The following is a 16,173-nucleotide window of genomic DNA, read 5'->3' as shown; positions in this document are numbered from 1 at the left end:
TTAATCATGCCAATTGGTAGTGCCTAAACACGATAAAGGTTCCGTTAAATTAGTATGATGCTAATGTGTCTCTTTTTTAATATCTCCTCGAGCAGTCGTAGCCTTTTGATCAACCGAGCCCAATCTAACTCCTAGCCTTGACCTAACAGTTTCCATTTCCCCTGGCAATACATCACCCGACACCATTACCAAACGCGCATGTGTGCTAGTTTCCATTGGAACACTCAATTCTACATCTTCTACTTTTCCTTCAGTCATATCGCGTAAATGATTCCTCCAACTCCAGACTATTGGGCTTCATCATACCTGGAGTCTGCCCTACTTATTGACTTCGCTGTCCCCATCGTCCAGCTCTATGTCGTCGATTTGGAACATGATCTCGTCATCTGGGTCAAAGCTGACCATGTTACTGCTGCTGCTTCTCTTCCCGCCGTCGTTGCTTGCAGTGGCGTTCTGCTGACCACGGTGTTGCTGGCTACTAACATTTCCCTTACTCGTGGGGGTTTGGTTGATTTTTTCGCCACCAGACATCTTGGCTAAATGTCACGAGTCTCGTTTGAATGATTTCAAGTTAGATATTCCGAGTTCTGAGGGGAAAGAGATCAGACTTCAGCTGACGATTTATAAAGTATGAGTAATGATCGATAGGGTCGGGAGTATTTTTATGACTTCAGAGTTGAGGTGCGGGGAGAGTATGTGACTTTCCATTCATCCAAAGAGATATTGTAACGTCCGTCATGGTACATGTATTATTGGTCAGGGATTTATGAATGGTATCCTGTGACCGTTCCAATTACGTAGTGAGTGCACTCAAGGTTTTCATCGTATGATTGTGAGCCAAGCACTTCTCCTCGCAAGTTCCGTTTATGCTTTTGATACTTAATTGGAAGCTATCGACGCAACTGCGTCATCGCATGACTATAGGCAATCCACAATACCCCAGAGTCAATTATAGAGTTGAAACTGCCTCGCTCCACATATATTGCCTCAACTTCCGTACCTGACTATCACTACCTTAATCATAAATCACCTAATGACCTCTTAGTGCGAAGGTGAGATTATTATAGTTTCAACACCTTTATATTGAAACTTATGTATGGTAGGTACCCAAGTCATCGGCAGTTCCTCTTTGATAATGGAACCTTTACTATCATGAGTGACTACATTTAACTATCACACTGGTCAAGTTGGGGAAAGGGGAAGTAACCAGACGTATACTATACATGATGCACAACATCGTCTGACTGCGACAAGGACGAAGAATACCTAGCCACACAGATAAATATCGAATAACTATTCAACTACTTAAAGTGTTGATACTTGACACTGATCTAATGATGAAATGAGTGTACGGGTTCCCAAAGTTTCACCCTAGCATTCGCAGCCGTCGAGCTATGCCTCTACTCGTATGTGTATCGCTTTCCCAATCGTAAATATCTCCATGGGATACAACTTTATCCTCGAAGCTACGATGAATGTATCTCAAACGGTACCATAGGTGCGGTCGAAGTCAGACATGTCATCCGGAATTGTCTCTAGCTCACTATCGGTAGTCTCGTTGAGCTCGGCAGTGTTGGGTTTGAGCTTCGCTTGGGGCTCCTTCCTAGCACGACCTCTTGTATCGTATTTCTTCATATTGGGAGGCTTCTCGTCCTGAGTAGCGGCTTCCTTTTGCGGGATCGAGGAAGATTTAAAACCAGATTCAGACTGGGAGTCAGTCGGGCTGAACCACTCTCTCTTTTTGCAGAGAATACGGAAGGTTTCCTTAGCTGACGCTGCAGTTTTAAACCCTAATCTGTGTGCGATGGTATCCCAATCTGATATTTTGGGTTTCATATCAGGAGGGCAAGCTTGCAAAATAGTGTCGATGACTTCGGTATCTCGAGGTGTCAACGTTTGGACTTTATTACTTGTCTTTGTGGGGGCCATTCTGGAAGCGTATACTGTCAGTGCTGGCACGGAAGAGTATTCCAAGGAGACGACAGATATGTGCTTAGAAATTCCAAATAAGCAATAGAGGTAGCAACTTACTTTGTAAAAAGGGCAGTGCAATGCTCTAATATAGGTTGTATATAGTAGGCGCAAGCAGTAATAGAAACAGTATGGGCTATTACAAGAATTTGAATGCAGATGACTCAAAGGTAAGTTGGGGGGTTATATAAAAGGTGAAAACTGTTATACATAGAAGGGAAACCAAAATATATCGGGCTACGTTAAGCGAAGTACATTATTGCAATTATATTATGTTAGTATAAGTTAAGCAACCATTATTTAAACATGTATAGGCTTGTTTTACTTTTTAATAAGGTCTTTGCTTTAACCCCCATGCATACAATCCTAAAATTATTTTCGCATTCTACGAAGTGCGAAAGGTCATGGTCAAAGGAGTATACAAAGTATAGCTTTTTTTTCTTTTTTTAATACTTTACATATTGCAATATACATGTCTCGATATAAAATAATTTCTATCTGTATTCAATTCCAAACATTATGCATCAATATTATATTATTCTATGATGTAAATGAATTAATTTTAAAAACCAATCCGCTTCATTGTACATCGTGAATTCTTTAACAGATGCAAGTTAATCCTTGTATCAGCACCTGCTAGTAGGGATGGCTGGGCGCCACAATATAGCCATCAAGCGCGGGATAAGTACTTACATAACAACTCACTTTATAAGTAGTAAACCATTCACGCCAAATATTGCCACTTTCAAATATGCTATAAATAGCCAACATAGTAGGTAGAACAGAGTTATCCGGTCTTAAAAGAACTCTACTACACCGTGTTACGTTTTACAGATGGGGTAAGGCTGTGATACCCCGGCCTGTCAACTTTGAGGGCAACTTACGACCTGACACACCTGAGATATCAGAATGAGTCATACCCATCAGCGGAATCATCCCACCCGGGTATGTTTTATGCAGGTCTAGGTTTGGAGATCCGATCGTAGATGGCGTTTAGGGGTCACAAAACCCATAACCGGGACAATAGGACCCCGTCCATGAATGATAAAACTAGGTAGACTTTGAGGTCGAGTAAACACTGTTTAATAGCGACAAGAATTATTCATATGATGGTACACCTTGGCCCCTGTGGAGATATGAAGTTATACTTTAGTATAACCTATGGTATAGAACTAAAAAGATCACTTTATATATTCTCAAGTGCGAATAAGCTGCAGTACATAGCCCATTTATATTAACAAATCAACCCGGTAAAAAATACTTAAAATATATCATGTTAGGAATAGTGCAACAAGCTTAGCCAATCAAATTTAAATAAGCAATACACAATAGCTTGTTCTTATTTAAGAATACAAGTAATATGTGTAAGGGGTAGTTATCATAAAGTGCAAAGTAAGCATGAAGTAACTACCTAATTCTTAATTATTTGATCAACAATATTGCAATATAAGAAACCCTTTACTTTCAAGGTCCTTTTTGTTCAAACCAATTAAATGTTTTACAACCTTGAAATGGTCTAGCAAAAATTGTAGCCACATGTACTAGATTTGTTCATAGTCCTAACCTAGAAGATCGTGGACATGTCTAAAATCTTCACTTACACACTTTCAAATAACCCAAAATTTTGTCTCGGACTTAAAGCTGTCATTCAGGAGATACCGTTGCTCAAGCAAGGTATTGTATAGTACACCTTTCTTGCCGTCTCTTAATTAGATTGAATCAATAACGGCAGATAATTAATAAATCCGGTAAATTTGATAAGTTGCAACACACATCAAGCTATCTCGGCCATGTTCAGTAATAGCCTAGGAGTATTCCTTGCGTGGAATTAAAGATAACAAGTTGAGTCTACATGATGGTTTTATGGAGACGAGAAAGGCTGTGAAAAGAGGGGCTACAAGGGTTGTAAACAAATACGGAATTCCGATTGTGTGCACTTTGCTGGTCGCAATGTTAGCTGATCGGCCAGGTCGCCTTAATGAAACAAGCATATCATTAAAGAGCCTCACATTTTCTGAGGCTTAAAAAAGTCGCGTTTGATAATGAGCAACGGTGAGACTTTACGCGACTGGAAATTCCTCCGGTCCCGTAAATAAATTTTTAATTTCAATTTCTCAGTTTGTATCTTCTTGTATTGTACTTTGACATTACACCACCGAGAGAGGCTCCGGACGGAACATGAAAACCACAGAAAACCCACAAACCGGCCCTAGGGATGGGTCTTGCATGACGGCAGAAAAGAAAAGCTTGTTCTCCGACTCCCCTGACGATCCGCCTGGCTAAGCCTAGCCTCCGGTAATTAGCCGTCTAAGATTAGACATGGAAGCTTTGCTTACACGGCTTCGAGGCACATCATGATAGTTTACGCGTACCAGATGGCGTCACAGTGGGGCCCCCACGCCAGACTGCGATCGCTTCGAAACTTGCGATATGGAACCGACCACTTCTATTCGATGGCACTGCTCAGCGTGACCAGCGGGGGTACGTATACATACAACGTCTGACGTTTCCCATGCCAGTAGAAATGGCGCAGAAATGAACATGAAATTGTTGCTTAAGCCAGAAGAAAAGGAAAGGGCTCTTGCAATGAGTGCTACTTTCTGGTTGGATGGGGATGGTCCACTGAATTTATATCTACCTAGGTATGTAATACTTAGACCGGTCTCAGGCCCACAGAAGCCGCGTCGGCAAAGACGACGGTGTGGGTTCTCCCATAGCATGGCTGTAAGTACGTAGGTAGGTAGATATGAATATCAGGATCTGCTAAGTCCACAAGTCGATGAAGAACTGTAGTGTACATATGGTGGATGTGGCTGGCCGATCACCTTAAGTTTCTAACGCCATCGGCCCTTCAGAAAGGTCCGTTTACTTAACCGCTCCCTCGTGTCTACTCCAAAAGCCAGCTGGTTTCAACTCATACACTCCGGATTCTATTTCTTCCAAAGCGAGGCCGTTATGTATTCCTTGTCGATTCTAGTTGGCACTTTAGGATTGCTTCTCAACTTGGTGGCTGCTATTGATGTAGACTGGACAAGTGATTGTAAGACGCTCTGGTGTAAATTGTACCATGTCCATGGCTGACACTAAAAAGCCTCTATCAAGTCGGCCGCTAGTACGATTGCTTATGGTCTCGTCAAATATTATTCAGGTGAGCCGGATCACCGGATCGCACAAGAAGGATTCTACTAATCGACCTTTCATAGGAAATAATACGGGCGATGTCCCTGGAAACTTGCCTGATCCCTACTATTGTGCGTGTAGTTCGTATCACCGAGTAATTCGGCTCTTAACTAATAGAGTTGACAGGGTGGGAGGCGGGCGCCATGTTTGGAACCTTGATAGACTATGCAGCTTTCACAGGCGACAAGACGTATAACGACATCACATTCCAGGCTCTCCAACACCAGGTCGGAGACGACGCGGATTTCATGCCTTCGAACCAGACAAAGTCCGAAGGCAACGACGATCAGGGGTTTTGGGCCATGGCAGCAATGACTGCCGCCGAGATGAACTTCACAAACCCAGATCCGGACCAGCCGCAGTGGCTAGCATTGGTCCAAGCCGTATACAACGAGTACGTCGGGCGGTGGGAGCCCGACACATGCGGCGGTGGAATGCGTTGGCAGATATACACGTTCAACAACGGCTACAACTACAAGAACTCCGTTTCCAACGGATGCTTCTTCAACATTGCTGCGCGCCTGGCCAAATACACCGCCAACGAGACTTATACCGAGTGGGCGAACAAGATTTTCGAGTGGGAGCAATCAGTCGGTTTCATCAATGAGAACTACAACGTGCTAGACGGCGCCGGAAACGCCAGCGGCGAAAACTGCACGGAGATCAACGGGGCGCAATTCACCTACAACGCGGGATTATTTCTATGGTATGTATGAAAACATCCCGTCTTGTTATTTTCGAATACCCCCTTTATAGAATAGAATGGGTTCGAAACTGCTTCGGTACTGCATACAGTGGCTAACGCTCAGTAGTAAGTGTGGTTGATGATGACCCTACCATTTCGACTCAATCGAAAAACCACGGTGAAGATTCCAGAATTGTACTATTGCAAAACTGACACGAAATATTCTCGCACATTAGACGGTGCCGCAGCCATGTACAACCACACCGGCGGCGCCGAGCCGTGGAAGACACGCCTAGAGGGACAAGTCAAGTCCATAGCGAGTATATTCTTTGAGGATGGGGTTATGTGGGAGCCCAGCTGCGAGAAGACGTCCGCGAAGTGCAACACAGACCAGCAGGCTTTCAAAGGCCATCTAAGCCGCTGGATGGCTCTAACCACAGTAATCGCCCCGTTCACGTCCGACACCATCACGCCCCTGCTTAAATCGTCGGCCCAAGCCGCTGCCAAGCAATGCTCCGGACCCGCATCGACGGATTACAAGGGTCCGGCGGGGACGGCGTGCGGGTTCAGTTGGCTGCAGCAAGCCACCTTCGACGGCATCAGCGGGGTCGGCGAGCAGATGAATGCGCTCCAGGCGGTTATGGCGCCTCTGGTCCACCTCGCGCAAGCGCCTTACACGTCGGAGACCGGGGGCTCGTCCCAGGGCAATCCGAACGCCGGTGCCTCCGACTCCGACAAGATCGAGCAGCCGAGGCCTATTACGGCTGGGGACAAGGCCGGAGCTGGGATACTGACGACCCTTGCGCTTGGCGGGTTACTAAGTGGCATGTGGTTTGTATTGATGGACGAGAAGTAAATATTATATCATTACGACGGAGTTGTTCATGTTTATTTAGAAGGGTCGGGTGGAGGAGAAGGCGTTCGGAGTCCCGGATTGGAACCACGGTATACCTATTAGATTTATACTTGGCGGTTGCTGGCTGTCATGATATTTTTGGATCTACAAGAATAGGTCCATGATATCTTCATATGTTCGAACAACTTCGTCTATCAGATTGAATAGACACATGTAAATATCAATCGAAACGGTGTTAAAAGCCTAAAACTCTGGAGACCCCTAATCAACTGAGACACTAGAATGGATTAGAGCAAGGCAATACGATTCATAACTAAAAGTAATTCAAGCCAGTGAAGATCCAATGCAACACTCGCAAGTGATCAACCAGCTGTTTCACAATTAGCCATAAAAATAATCGTCCACGAAGAAGTAGATATAAATCTTAGCCAAAGCCTTGTTATGCTACAGCCGGGTATGAATTCTAGCATTATCATAAAGTACCTCTAAATCCCTAAGCTTCAAATACCAACACGACACCATCGTCACCCGCTGTTACAACTCGCTCTCCGGTAGTGCCCTGCACGAACCCGAGTACTCCTCCACCCTCGCCGTCTCCCCTGTGACCCCTCCACTCTTTCATAAGACTTGTTGTCGTCGAGCTAGCCGCGCCTCGGACATCCCACCGGCGAACCACGCCGTCCATACCGCAGCTCGTTAGCAGCCATCCGTCGCCGAGCCCCGCTACAAACTCGACTTTCACCACGCTAAACTCTTCATGCGCCTCTTTGATATGCCGCCGCAGTGCGAACCTTCGCGACGTGTCGTATACCGCTATGCTGCCGTCCACACTACCCGCGGCCAGCAGTGTCTGTTGCGAAGAGAAGCTAAGCGTCTCAATTCCATCTGATTGCGTCTGCAGATCAGCTAGAATAGTACCAGCTTGCGCGCTTCCCGCCTCCCCGCCTTTAGCTTTGGTTTTGCTCTGCTTGCTAGACACAGGCTGGCTGTCTACGCCTACTCGTGGTAGTCCTACTATCTTGATGGAGCCGCCCGCGCCACCAACCGCGACGAATGTGGATTTGGGGTCCACAGCAACTGCGTACAGACCACCCTCCACGCCAAAGCGTTGGTCCTGACCCGTAAGCGATACTACCGTCTGACCGTTGTCGTTGACCAAGTTCTTGGCAGCCGCTTCGCCCCACACATCCCAGACACACAACGAACTGTCCTCCGATACTGTAGCTAGGAATGTGCCGTCGGGTGACCAGGAGCCGGCCGTGCACGATGCGGTATGTAAGAAATAGCTCTGTACGATCTGCATGGGGTTCGCGGAATCGGAGGGGTCGATCGTGTACACCCAGACGGAGCCGTCCGAAGCACCTAACGCAATGGTGTTGGGATACTTCGACGACGGGCACGGCGCCAGCCAATTCACCTCGGGCACCTCCTGGGACTCGGCAAGGAATGCAAAAGACGGTTTATTTCGTGCATCTACGGATAGCTCGTACGTGCGCAATCTACCATCTAGACCTCCCGAAACCAAGAATTGCCCGTTAGGTAGCGTGAATGCAAGCGTATTAATCGAGTCGCTATGGCCCTCGATTGTGAAAAGCGCTTTTAACTCGGTGCTTTTTTGTTGTTGTGATGACGGGTCGGCGTTGTAGCTAGGCGGAAGGACAGGTCGACCGACAACTGGGCTGGTATCGAAAACGTAGCCTTTTCCCGGCGCATCATCTCCCTCTCCTTCACTACCACCAGTTGCGATGAGCGAGGGTTGGGTGGGGTGTTGGGCGATGGCGAAGACAGAGTCCTTGTGAGCGTCGAAGTAGGCTATACTGTCGTTTTGTAAAGTGATCTCTTCTGGCTCGTCGTCGTCAGAGTCCATAGCTATATCGCCTTCAGCATCTTGGATCTCCTCAAGTGCGTCTTCTGCGTCGAGCATCTCGGGCGCATCATCTCCATCATCTCTGTGAGGGGCAGACATGATGAGGGGTAGATAGGTAGGTTTCGCGCTTAGGTATCCTGGTGATTTGAAGTAGTAGATTGGCAAGTTTTATGAAGGGAGGGAGTAATTATGGCGGAAAAACAGTCCGAGCTTATAAACGGCTTGTGGATTATCTGGTAAATGTGTATTGTGTAATGTGTAGAAGGAAGTTGACGCCTGCTTGATAATCAGTTCAACTTTTTACTTTTTGGTGGGGCAACATCTTGCCGGACCCCGCCACGCCTTATAAGTGGAGATCTTTTTTGTAAAGGCCGCCTGTGAATGTCTACCCTAAAGTATTAAATAGGGGCCTCATGCACGTAATCGCGCGTCGACTTTCTATTCTTAGCAGCCGTAAAAGCTACACCATCTAGGTACCTACGATTATTGGCTTTTATAACAGTACCTAATGTACTGAAAATAGTCAGCCGCGAACAAGCTTCGAATATAGTGTATTATAAAGATCACACAACGTCGCAGACAAATTATATTCAATCCCAGCACTAAGAAACATTGGGAAACCAAATGTATATGTACAATGAAGTAGCCATACCCCAAACTCCTACAGATGCAGAAAGAAAGTAAGAGACACTGAACCCCTAAATGTGCGCGATACTAATTGAGGGTCTTGGATCTATCTCATGATCCTTAGAATCTTGGATGGGATAAGTCTCCCAAGTTAATGTGCTGTTACGGTACCGACCAAGTTCATCCCTAGGCATACAACCATAACACATACGCCGTAGATGGACAAGGCAAGCGCCGCTCCTCTTAAGAGCTCGGGGTTAATATGCTCCATATCCCACCTCCACTTCCTCCGCCAGCGCCATGGAGACTTCGTATTCTTACTCTTAGTACTTGAACCGCTTGCCACGCTGTGGATGCTGTCCACGCTTCTCCCTAGAAGCCCTTCGTCCGCGTCTCCCTCTTCAGAATCGGAGCTAGGGGGAGAGAGCACATCGTCATCTTCTTTAGTTAGGCGTTGCTGGTGGATCGAATTAGGATCTGAGATTTTGTAGTAAAATAGACCTGGAAGAATGAAACTAATGCTCGTGCTCCCCGTAGAACCGACATAAGCCAACATTCGTTCTAAGGACACCACAGTTAGAGAAACGATATAAGCTAACACTATGATAATTGTGCTTAAAACGGCAAAGCGCACGTCTGACATAGGCGCGCTCGGTCCATGATCTGATCGTGATTGGGCGGGGTTTGGGAGAAGCGGTCGGCCGCCGGGGGAATTTGTCCGCCCTTGAGGGCGAGTCACATCTTTAGGTCGCCATTTAAGAACTGCATCTACAGATGCTCGGCACGGATGTATTTGTAACGGGATCGAAAATGTTACAAGAACGACAATAGCCGCCTTGGCGATAGTAGAAGCAACCGATGCGGGATCTAGCGTAGATTCGTTAGCTTAATTGCAAATTAGAGAGAAGGTAATGTTGGATGGCATACACATGGAGACAATATTGCCTGTAACATCGTTGCCAAAGGTCAAGTAACCAGTAATAGCGACCAGTATGTAGACACCAGCAGCAGAGCCAATGCTAGAAAATATAACACCCATTATGCTACGATCCTTGTTAGTGTGGTATCATGAATATTTAGTGCTAGAGAAGCGTACCTGGCGGGGGAATTATTCGATATCTCGTTGAGAATGGAAAACATATTTTGGTGGCAGGTGTATGCATAAACAACCACTGGTAAGCTGGCGAGAGCTTCCACGGGCCCTCCCCACGAGACAAACCGGATTTTATCTCTGGGTGCAAGAACATCCGAAGCGAAGTGGTAGACAACTAGCACGATCAAATACCCTATCGAAACCAGGGCAATAATGCTGGTGTACTTGAGAGAATCTAGGCGTCTTAAGAAGCTTAGAGGAATTATAACGAGCATAAAGACGGTGATCCAAAAGTTACGGTCCATCAAATATGGGATATCAGCCGCTCTGCCGTCAAAGCCTTCCACCACACCTGGCATTAAGTCGCCGATGATAATTATATATGATACACTAACCCCGAAACACTTTATGGCAATCGCAGCATCGAAAATAACAGCGGCGTTAGGATATGTCATTTGGGATAGGGCGAAGAACGACGAGGTGCCACGGTCGATATATCGTGCGCATCGGGACTGAAGGTATAGGCCGAAGGCAGATGTAAATCCTGACCATAGGATTACGATGACTCCGGCTACCATTCCGAAGTGCGACATGGCCGAGGGCATCGCTAGCGTGCCGGCGCCGATAACTATAACGCCACTTACGTTAGGCTTCGGCTGACGACATAATGGCGGGATATGACTTACTGGTATTAAGAAGGTTAATAACACTGCTAATCATGGTGGCCTGCCCTCCTCCAGTGTCTTTGGGACGGCCGCGAGCCCGTTTTTGTCTGTAGAATGATATTAGTGTTGACCGTTGTTATTAATGATATAGGAATCGCAGCGGCTAGCTGTCGAGGCTACGCTACGCACCTTGTCATATCGCCGGTAGAGGCGGAGCTCTCTCCAGAAATGGTCGAATAATTCGGCATAGCCCAGGAGGGACTGTATAATTCCTATTGCTATCCTCCTTCGCAGCAATTAGCTGCGCTGAAGACCTGTGTGTCTCAATCTTGCCTCTCTGCTCGAGTAAGACAAGATGGGCTTCTTCCTGGCTGACCGCTTTCGTGCACGCGCGACTTGCTTTGGGGCCTCGGAATCCTGAATTGCTTTCACGCGCTTGGCGGTTGATGAGTAGGATATACGTTTATTGTATGATACAGTCGCAATACTAAGGCGATGACGTTTCTTTACATGGCTATGTCCGTATGATGATGTTAGGGTGGAAAGTGATAGTTACACGTCAAACACTAGAGTAGAATTAGATTTAACTGTGACTGCCAGTTGTCGTCAAGGCCACCCGCAATCTCCCCAACTGGGGACTACGTCTGCTGACAGCTATTTCTAGCCAATCAATTAAATCACGTATTCCTGGTTAGGCTATTAGCGGCTAGCTTTCCGAACCGGGATCCCGAAGCTTACCAAAAGACCGGGGAACTCGGCCTAGATTAGCTCAGCCTTATCCTTATCAACCTTTTATAGAATACCTCAAAGAGAGTTATCTATTGTTCTACAATTACCAATTAACTATTAGGTTACCATTAATCCCTTCTATCATTTACCGCGATAGACTCTCTTTTGGAATTTGCGTTATTCATGACGTTCGTTACTGATTCGCCAGTTTTCAATCACCCAACAAGCGCTCAATATAGACACCATGGAATCGACTCTAGACAACACGACTCTCTCTACGATATCTCTCCTCGAAGCGCGACTCTTGCGCATTGAGCATTTACTATATGGCCATACAGCTCAGCAACCCAAAGCATCGACTATAAGAAGTATGCAGGAACTAGAGCACCGGTTTGCGACTCTTCTTCAACGAATGCGCGTTTATGCCGAACTTCTTAAACTCTGTACGTTCTATTTTCCTTTCTTTTCACAAACGCTATGATCGATTCAACTAATTACCCCTAGATAAATCTCAACCAACTCTCTTCCAACCACCACCGCCGTCCCAACCACCCTCCGAACTCCCACCTGAAGCCTTACGCGCTATTGTTCTCGCCGCCGCGTCCTCATTCCCGGCCACAGCTTCCGCGCTCACGGCTATATCTGACACGCCGATTCCAGACCCGGCGCACACGGCTACCTTAGTTACCCTATTACCAAAGATGAAGGGAATCGAGGCGACACAGATAGCACAGGCGGCCGAGATCGCGGAGCTGAGAGCCCGCAGTGAGGTTGTCGTGCGCCAGTGGTACGAGCATAATGTTATGAGCTACTCGAACTTCGTGGCGGGCGTTGAGAGCCGTGTTGAGAATGCCGAGCGCGTCGTGAGAAGAGTAGAAAGGGCAAGGAATGAGATTTGAGGCATGCCACTTATGCCCATATGCCTTGGAACATAAAGGTTCCTATGGGGGATCGAATATTTATTAACCTGCCCGCGCTCTTCGTGTAGCTGCACCCTCGACATTATGGATGCTATCTATTTTGTACACGATCCTATGAAGTCAATGTCGATTTGTACCGCGAATAGGCACAAAGTCTTGCAGCGGCGGCGACGACGAAATTGAAGAGCCCTGACCGTCTGACGTCACCGAGGGCTAATATTGGGGAGGGACTTGGAAACTCTCTGAACAGACAGAAACAAGCAATGAGATTCGCCTGCTACAAATACTTTTGCTAATTTGTAGTGAGGCATTCCATTGTCTGGTTCGTATAGCATTTCCATGCTAGTAACAATGTTCATTATCGTTCTGTTCAATCTTGGTGTGGAAGATTAACACGAGAGGGGCAAGGGACAAACATAGCCTACCCCCAGGAATATAGTAGTATAAATCATGTTAGACTTGATTTAATATTCACATCTGATACTACCTATGCAGATGGGTGTAAATCGAAGTAGTATCAAGATATCCTTAGTGTATTATGAAGTAGAGCCAAATGCATACATAATACAATCTAAACAGCACTAGGTTAGATCCTCATGTTGTTTAAGTAATAGAAGAGACCTCGGTGTTTAATTAAGATAATGCTGATTTGATCCAATTCGATTTTCGGTAGTGGCTGAGTACTAGAAGTCATTTCCTAACGTTCCATTCTATGAATACCAAATCTCACCTGCATATCGCTCATCGAGAATTGACGCAGGAACAACCTGGAATTGTTAACTTCTTCTAAGCCACTCGTGGGGAGTGCGGTGGCCTCTCTAGCTCGAGCCAAAACTCAAACGCGCCGGCTCAGACGGGGATCGGCGGCCTGACACGAGCAGTCTTAAAGCTAATGCAGCCCTTCGGGACCGCGTTTATAATTGAGTTCCGGAATAATGCATTAGCCATGACAAGATCTGCAGTGCGTCTTTTGGATATTAATATGCTGTTGTATAAGAGGGTCGGCCTCTAGGTCTGTGAACCATCTGAAAGTGGTCTCAAAAATGTGATAAGCATACCTCAAATTATCCTGAGCCTCTTATCCCTCTTATCCCTCTTATCACTTTTGCTTAAGGTACCTATGGTATGCATGAAAGGTCGCAATGAAGATCAAAAGGCCTAGATCTAGGGGACTTTTTGATCTGCTTTGGAGAAACACATCCAAACTCAGAACTGATCTAATCTGCAGGTGTAGAGCCTCTTGGCCTATGTACTAAAAAGAAGGTCTGTGCCGTCTGCAACGATTACTAGAGTAGGAGTTAAAGGATGATCCATGGCATATATATATACATACACGTGTATGTGATGCCACTAACTCGTTATTACCGGAAATCAGTACGGGTTGTCGATTCATAACTGATCCAAAGATGGCTTATGATCAGTCTTCATTAACCTCGATCAGACCATACGTAAGAAGGTATGATCTCAAGATGGAGTTTTAAAACTACGTTTGGCGTCATTCTCTTTATGGTGTTTCTTCAGAATGTGTGTATTAACTAGATCCATACTAGATCTACTTTGAAACGTGTCGCAGCGCAGAGCACGTCGCTGATGCAAATTCCGACATCGTTCAGACGATAGCAGAATATGGATGAATACCTACCTACATACCTCATACCTTAGGTACACTGGTAATCAACTAACGTGACCAAAACGTTGTTACGACTGGTCAAGCCTCAACCATGCTTACATCATTGCAACCCTCCATCGTGGGAAGCCCTGTAACCATGGGAGTATGAAGAGCGTTGTGAAACTTCTACCGATCTTGCTCCTAGAGGTAGGTCACCACCTTATGTCTGCCTATCGGAAGCCATCACTAACTACCTCCCTCAACTTGCTCTGCACTGGTGACCCGGCGGGGAATCACAGACGCCATCGGGAACCAGCTGATTTTGTCTCCTGGTTTAATTAGTATTAGGTACCTCATATGCAGCTGTTATCAGATTCGTACCTAGGAGGTAGTTATTAAGTCTACCTACTTAACGAAAGCGTACGGATTTGAGCGGTGAACACAGCATTCGAAGGATTAAGGCAAGAAAAGTTAGGCTAGTTAGTTCTTCTATATTTTAACATGTCAGATTTTCACCGAAGTAGCAAGTCATCTAGAGGTTCCCAGACCTTGCATCCCCTTCTTCCTTGGCAGACGCCCTTAGATCCTAGTTAAATCTCAAACACCAGTCAGCCAGCATGCAACTCCGTCTTCCCCAACTCACGGATCGCCCAACTATGATCAATTCAACCACTACATTCCACCACATTGCCGCCACCTAGTAGCCTCGGGATGCCAATTCGTCGTGTTCCTGCTTTAGCGCCCTAGTTTACGAAAACCGAGCGGATCATCTCTCATGTTGTCCGTGTGTATTGTATAACTATTTCATATTTCTTTACTAACTAGTAGGTATTCGGAGATGTTGTCATGAGTAAGTCTTTGTAAGTCTTTCCGATGTTAAACCTGCTTAAACGCTATGCGATACCGTGTAAGAAAAGTTGGACCGGGGCCAAATGGAAATGGCATAATGGAAGATACGTTGTGTCTGTGTCCAACATGTCTGCGTGTTCAGGGCCAATGATAGCACATCTAAGTCAAGCTCATTGAACTTCCCTGGTCAAATCAATCTGGAGGACTAGGGTGAAATGAGTAGATGCTAGGTCTACCTAGGAGGCCTGCTAACTTCAATAGGCATCGGCTAGGTACCTGACCAGGGGAATTTGCGTAAGCCCAATTGTCCGTTCAATTAATTCAGCAGAGGGCCTCCTGTATATACTGCTAGCGGTAGTACGAAGCCTAATTAGATTTAATACAAAAGGATTGTATGTGGATACTATAGCTGCTATTAGTACTGTACGTATACCTAAGTAGGTACTTCCTTGTACCTTCTGCCTCTTCTTATACCATGCATTACATTGATTACAGCAGTTCGTCAGGAACTTAGATTGCGATTCTGCTTAACACCCCCCCGGAAGACGCACGCTCCACTCATCCAACTTTACTCCCCCTTCTCCAGCCGATTTGATTGACAGGTAGCCTGCTAGCTGAATTTCCTTGAACCATTTACCACCCCATCCCTTCCTATTCCTTTCTACGCTTTTTTTTTTTGCCTGTCCCTTCTTTCCCACTCCAATTCCCTCCAACTCCGTCATCGCGAAGACGAGCCTAGGTATTCTGTCAATCATTTTCTTCGATTCTCAGCCAGGCTTTGCAACCGTGGGACGATCCAACTTCGCTTCTCACGACGTACATATTGTGGCCGGTGGTTTCCAGTGAAGGGTTATAGCGCTGTCAGGAACTGCGAGGAGAAAGGGGTTGCTGCAGCGTGTGAGTTGTTTGCTGCTGCTAGTCGGGAAGAAGAAAAAGAAACAGAAAAGGACAGCCAGGTCGCATGAAAGAACCAGAAGACAAGACAAGAATAAGGCCAACTCTAAAATTTCTCGCCCCCGTCCACATTCTCGATTCGGGACCGTAGCCGATATAATAATACCTGCCTCATTTATCGCCTTATCACTCGATAGACGTTCCAACTCGGGTCAACTCGGTCTTCAA

At 46.1% G+C, this 16,173-nt stretch overlaps 6 protein-coding genes across 6 annotated transcripts; 3 read left to right on the top strand and 3 right to left on the bottom strand.

The window, feature by feature from the left end:
* Positions 1 to 23: 23 nt before the first annotated feature.
* Positions 24 to 791, top strand: F4813DRAFT_342376 (uncharacterized protein). Its single transcript, XM_049241402.1, has one exon. The coding sequence runs from the start codon at positions 268 to 270 to the stop codon at positions 538 to 540; it is 273 nt and encodes a 90-aa protein (XP_049104892.1). The 5' UTR covers positions 24 to 267; the 3' UTR covers positions 541 to 791.
* A 492-nt stretch (positions 792 to 1,283) lies between these two features.
* F4813DRAFT_342374 (uncharacterized protein) lies at positions 1,284 to 2,165 on the bottom strand. Its single transcript, XM_049241401.1, has 2 exons — positions 2,032 to 2,165; positions 1,284 to 1,930 (listed from the first exon to the last, which is right to left on the bottom strand). The coding sequence occupies exon 2, from the start codon at positions 1,927 to 1,929 to the stop codon at positions 1,483 to 1,485; it is 447 nt and encodes a 148-aa protein (XP_049104891.1). The 5' UTR covers position 1,930; positions 2,032 to 2,165; the 3' UTR covers positions 1,284 to 1,482.
* A 2,370-nt stretch (positions 2,166 to 4,535) lies between these two features.
* F4813DRAFT_342373 (glycoside hydrolase family 76 protein) lies at positions 4,536 to 6,780 on the top strand. Its single transcript, XM_049241400.1, has 5 exons — positions 4,536 to 5,011; positions 5,063 to 5,119; positions 5,175 to 5,222; positions 5,278 to 5,856; positions 6,073 to 6,780. The coding sequence occupies exons 1-5, from the start codon at positions 4,927 to 4,929 to the stop codon at positions 6,690 to 6,692; spliced, it is 1,389 nt and encodes a 462-aa protein (XP_049104890.1). The 5' UTR covers positions 4,536 to 4,926; the 3' UTR covers positions 6,693 to 6,780.
* Positions 6,781 to 7,086: 306 nt separating this feature from the next.
* On the bottom strand, positions 7,087 to 8,856 carry F4813DRAFT_342371 (WD40 repeat-like protein). The gene has a single exon (XM_049241399.1). It carries the CDS (start codon positions 8,656 to 8,658, stop codon positions 7,186 to 7,188), a length of 1,473 nt encoding a protein of 490 aa, XP_049104889.1. The 5' UTR covers positions 8,659 to 8,856; the 3' UTR covers positions 7,087 to 7,185.
* Positions 8,857 to 9,072: 216 nt separating this feature from the next.
* On the bottom strand, positions 9,073 to 11,556 carry F4813DRAFT_342370 (transmembrane amino acid transporter protein-domain-containing protein). The gene is made up of 5 exons (XM_049241398.1): positions 11,134 to 11,556; positions 10,966 to 11,051; positions 10,283 to 10,907; positions 10,114 to 10,229; positions 9,073 to 10,053 (listed from the first exon to the last, which is right to left on the bottom strand). Exons 1-5 carry the CDS (start codon positions 11,190 to 11,192, stop codon positions 9,338 to 9,340), a joined length of 1,602 nt encoding a protein of 533 aa, XP_049104888.1. The 5' UTR covers positions 11,193 to 11,556; the 3' UTR covers positions 9,073 to 9,337.
* A 184-nt stretch (positions 11,557 to 11,740) lies between these two features.
* F4813DRAFT_14572 (uncharacterized protein) lies at positions 11,741 to 12,684 on the top strand. The gene is made up of 2 exons (XM_049238888.1): positions 11,741 to 12,116; positions 12,178 to 12,684. The coding sequence occupies exons 1-2, from the start codon at positions 11,918 to 11,920 to the stop codon at positions 12,570 to 12,572; spliced, it is 594 nt and encodes a 197-aa protein (XP_049104887.1). The 5' UTR covers positions 11,741 to 11,917; the 3' UTR covers positions 12,573 to 12,684.
* The last annotated feature ends 3,489 nt before the right edge of the window (positions 12,685 to 16,173 follow it).

The sequence above is a fragment of the Daldinia decipiens genome (assembly GCF_022478715.1).
Source record: "Daldinia decipiens strain CBS 113046 unplaced genomic scaffold F4813scaffold_1, whole genome shotgun sequence".
Taxonomy (NCBI): domain Eukaryota; kingdom Fungi; phylum Ascomycota; class Sordariomycetes; order Xylariales; family Hypoxylaceae; genus Daldinia; species Daldinia decipiens.
Note: the sequence above shows the minus strand (reverse complement) of the source record. Positions and strands in the feature narration are given on the sequence as shown.

Excerpts from the sequence above, each read along its gene's own strand:
- F4813DRAFT_342374 (XM_049241401.1), bottom strand. The coding sequence starts at position 1,929 with ATGGCCCCCACAAAGACAAGTAATAAAGTCCAAACGTTGACACCTCGA.
- F4813DRAFT_342376 (XM_049241402.1), top strand. The coding sequence starts at position 268 with ATGATTCCTCCAACTCCAGACTATTGGGCTTCATCATACCTGGAGTCT.
- F4813DRAFT_342373 (XM_049241400.1), top strand. The coding sequence starts at position 4,927 with ATGTATTCCTTGTCGATTCTAGTTGGCACTTTAGGATTGCTTCTCAAC. Across the intron at positions 5,223-5,277 it reads CTTGCCTGATCCCTACTATT|GGTGGGAGGCGGGCGCCATG; the intron begins GTGCGTGTAGTT and ends TAGAGTTGACAG. Across the intron at positions 5,857-6,072 it reads CAACGCGGGATTATTTCTAT|ACGGTGCCGCAGCCATGTAC; the intron begins GGTATGTATGAA and ends CTCGCACATTAG.
- F4813DRAFT_14572 (XM_049238888.1), top strand. The coding sequence starts at position 11,918 with ATGGAATCGACTCTAGACAACACGACTCTCTCTACGATATCTCTCCTC. Across the intron at positions 12,117-12,177 it reads TGCCGAACTTCTTAAACTCT|ATAAATCTCAACCAACTCTC; the intron begins GTACGTTCTATT and ends AATTACCCCTAG.
- F4813DRAFT_342370 (XM_049241398.1), bottom strand. The coding sequence starts at position 11,192 with ATGCCGAATTATTCGACCATTTCTGGAGAGAGCTCCGCCTCTACCGGC. Across the intron at positions 10,230-10,282 it reads TCGAATAATTCCCCCGCCAG|CATAATGGGTGTTATATTTT; the intron begins GTACGCTTCTCT and ends CAAGGATCGTAG. Across the intron at positions 10,054-10,113 it reads AGGCAATATTGTCTCCATGT|ATCCCGCATCGGTTGCTTCT; the intron begins GTATGCCATCCA and ends AATCTACGCTAG.
- F4813DRAFT_342371 (XM_049241399.1), bottom strand. The coding sequence starts at position 8,658 with ATGTCTGCCCCTCACAGAGATGATGGAGATGATGCGCCCGAGATGCTC.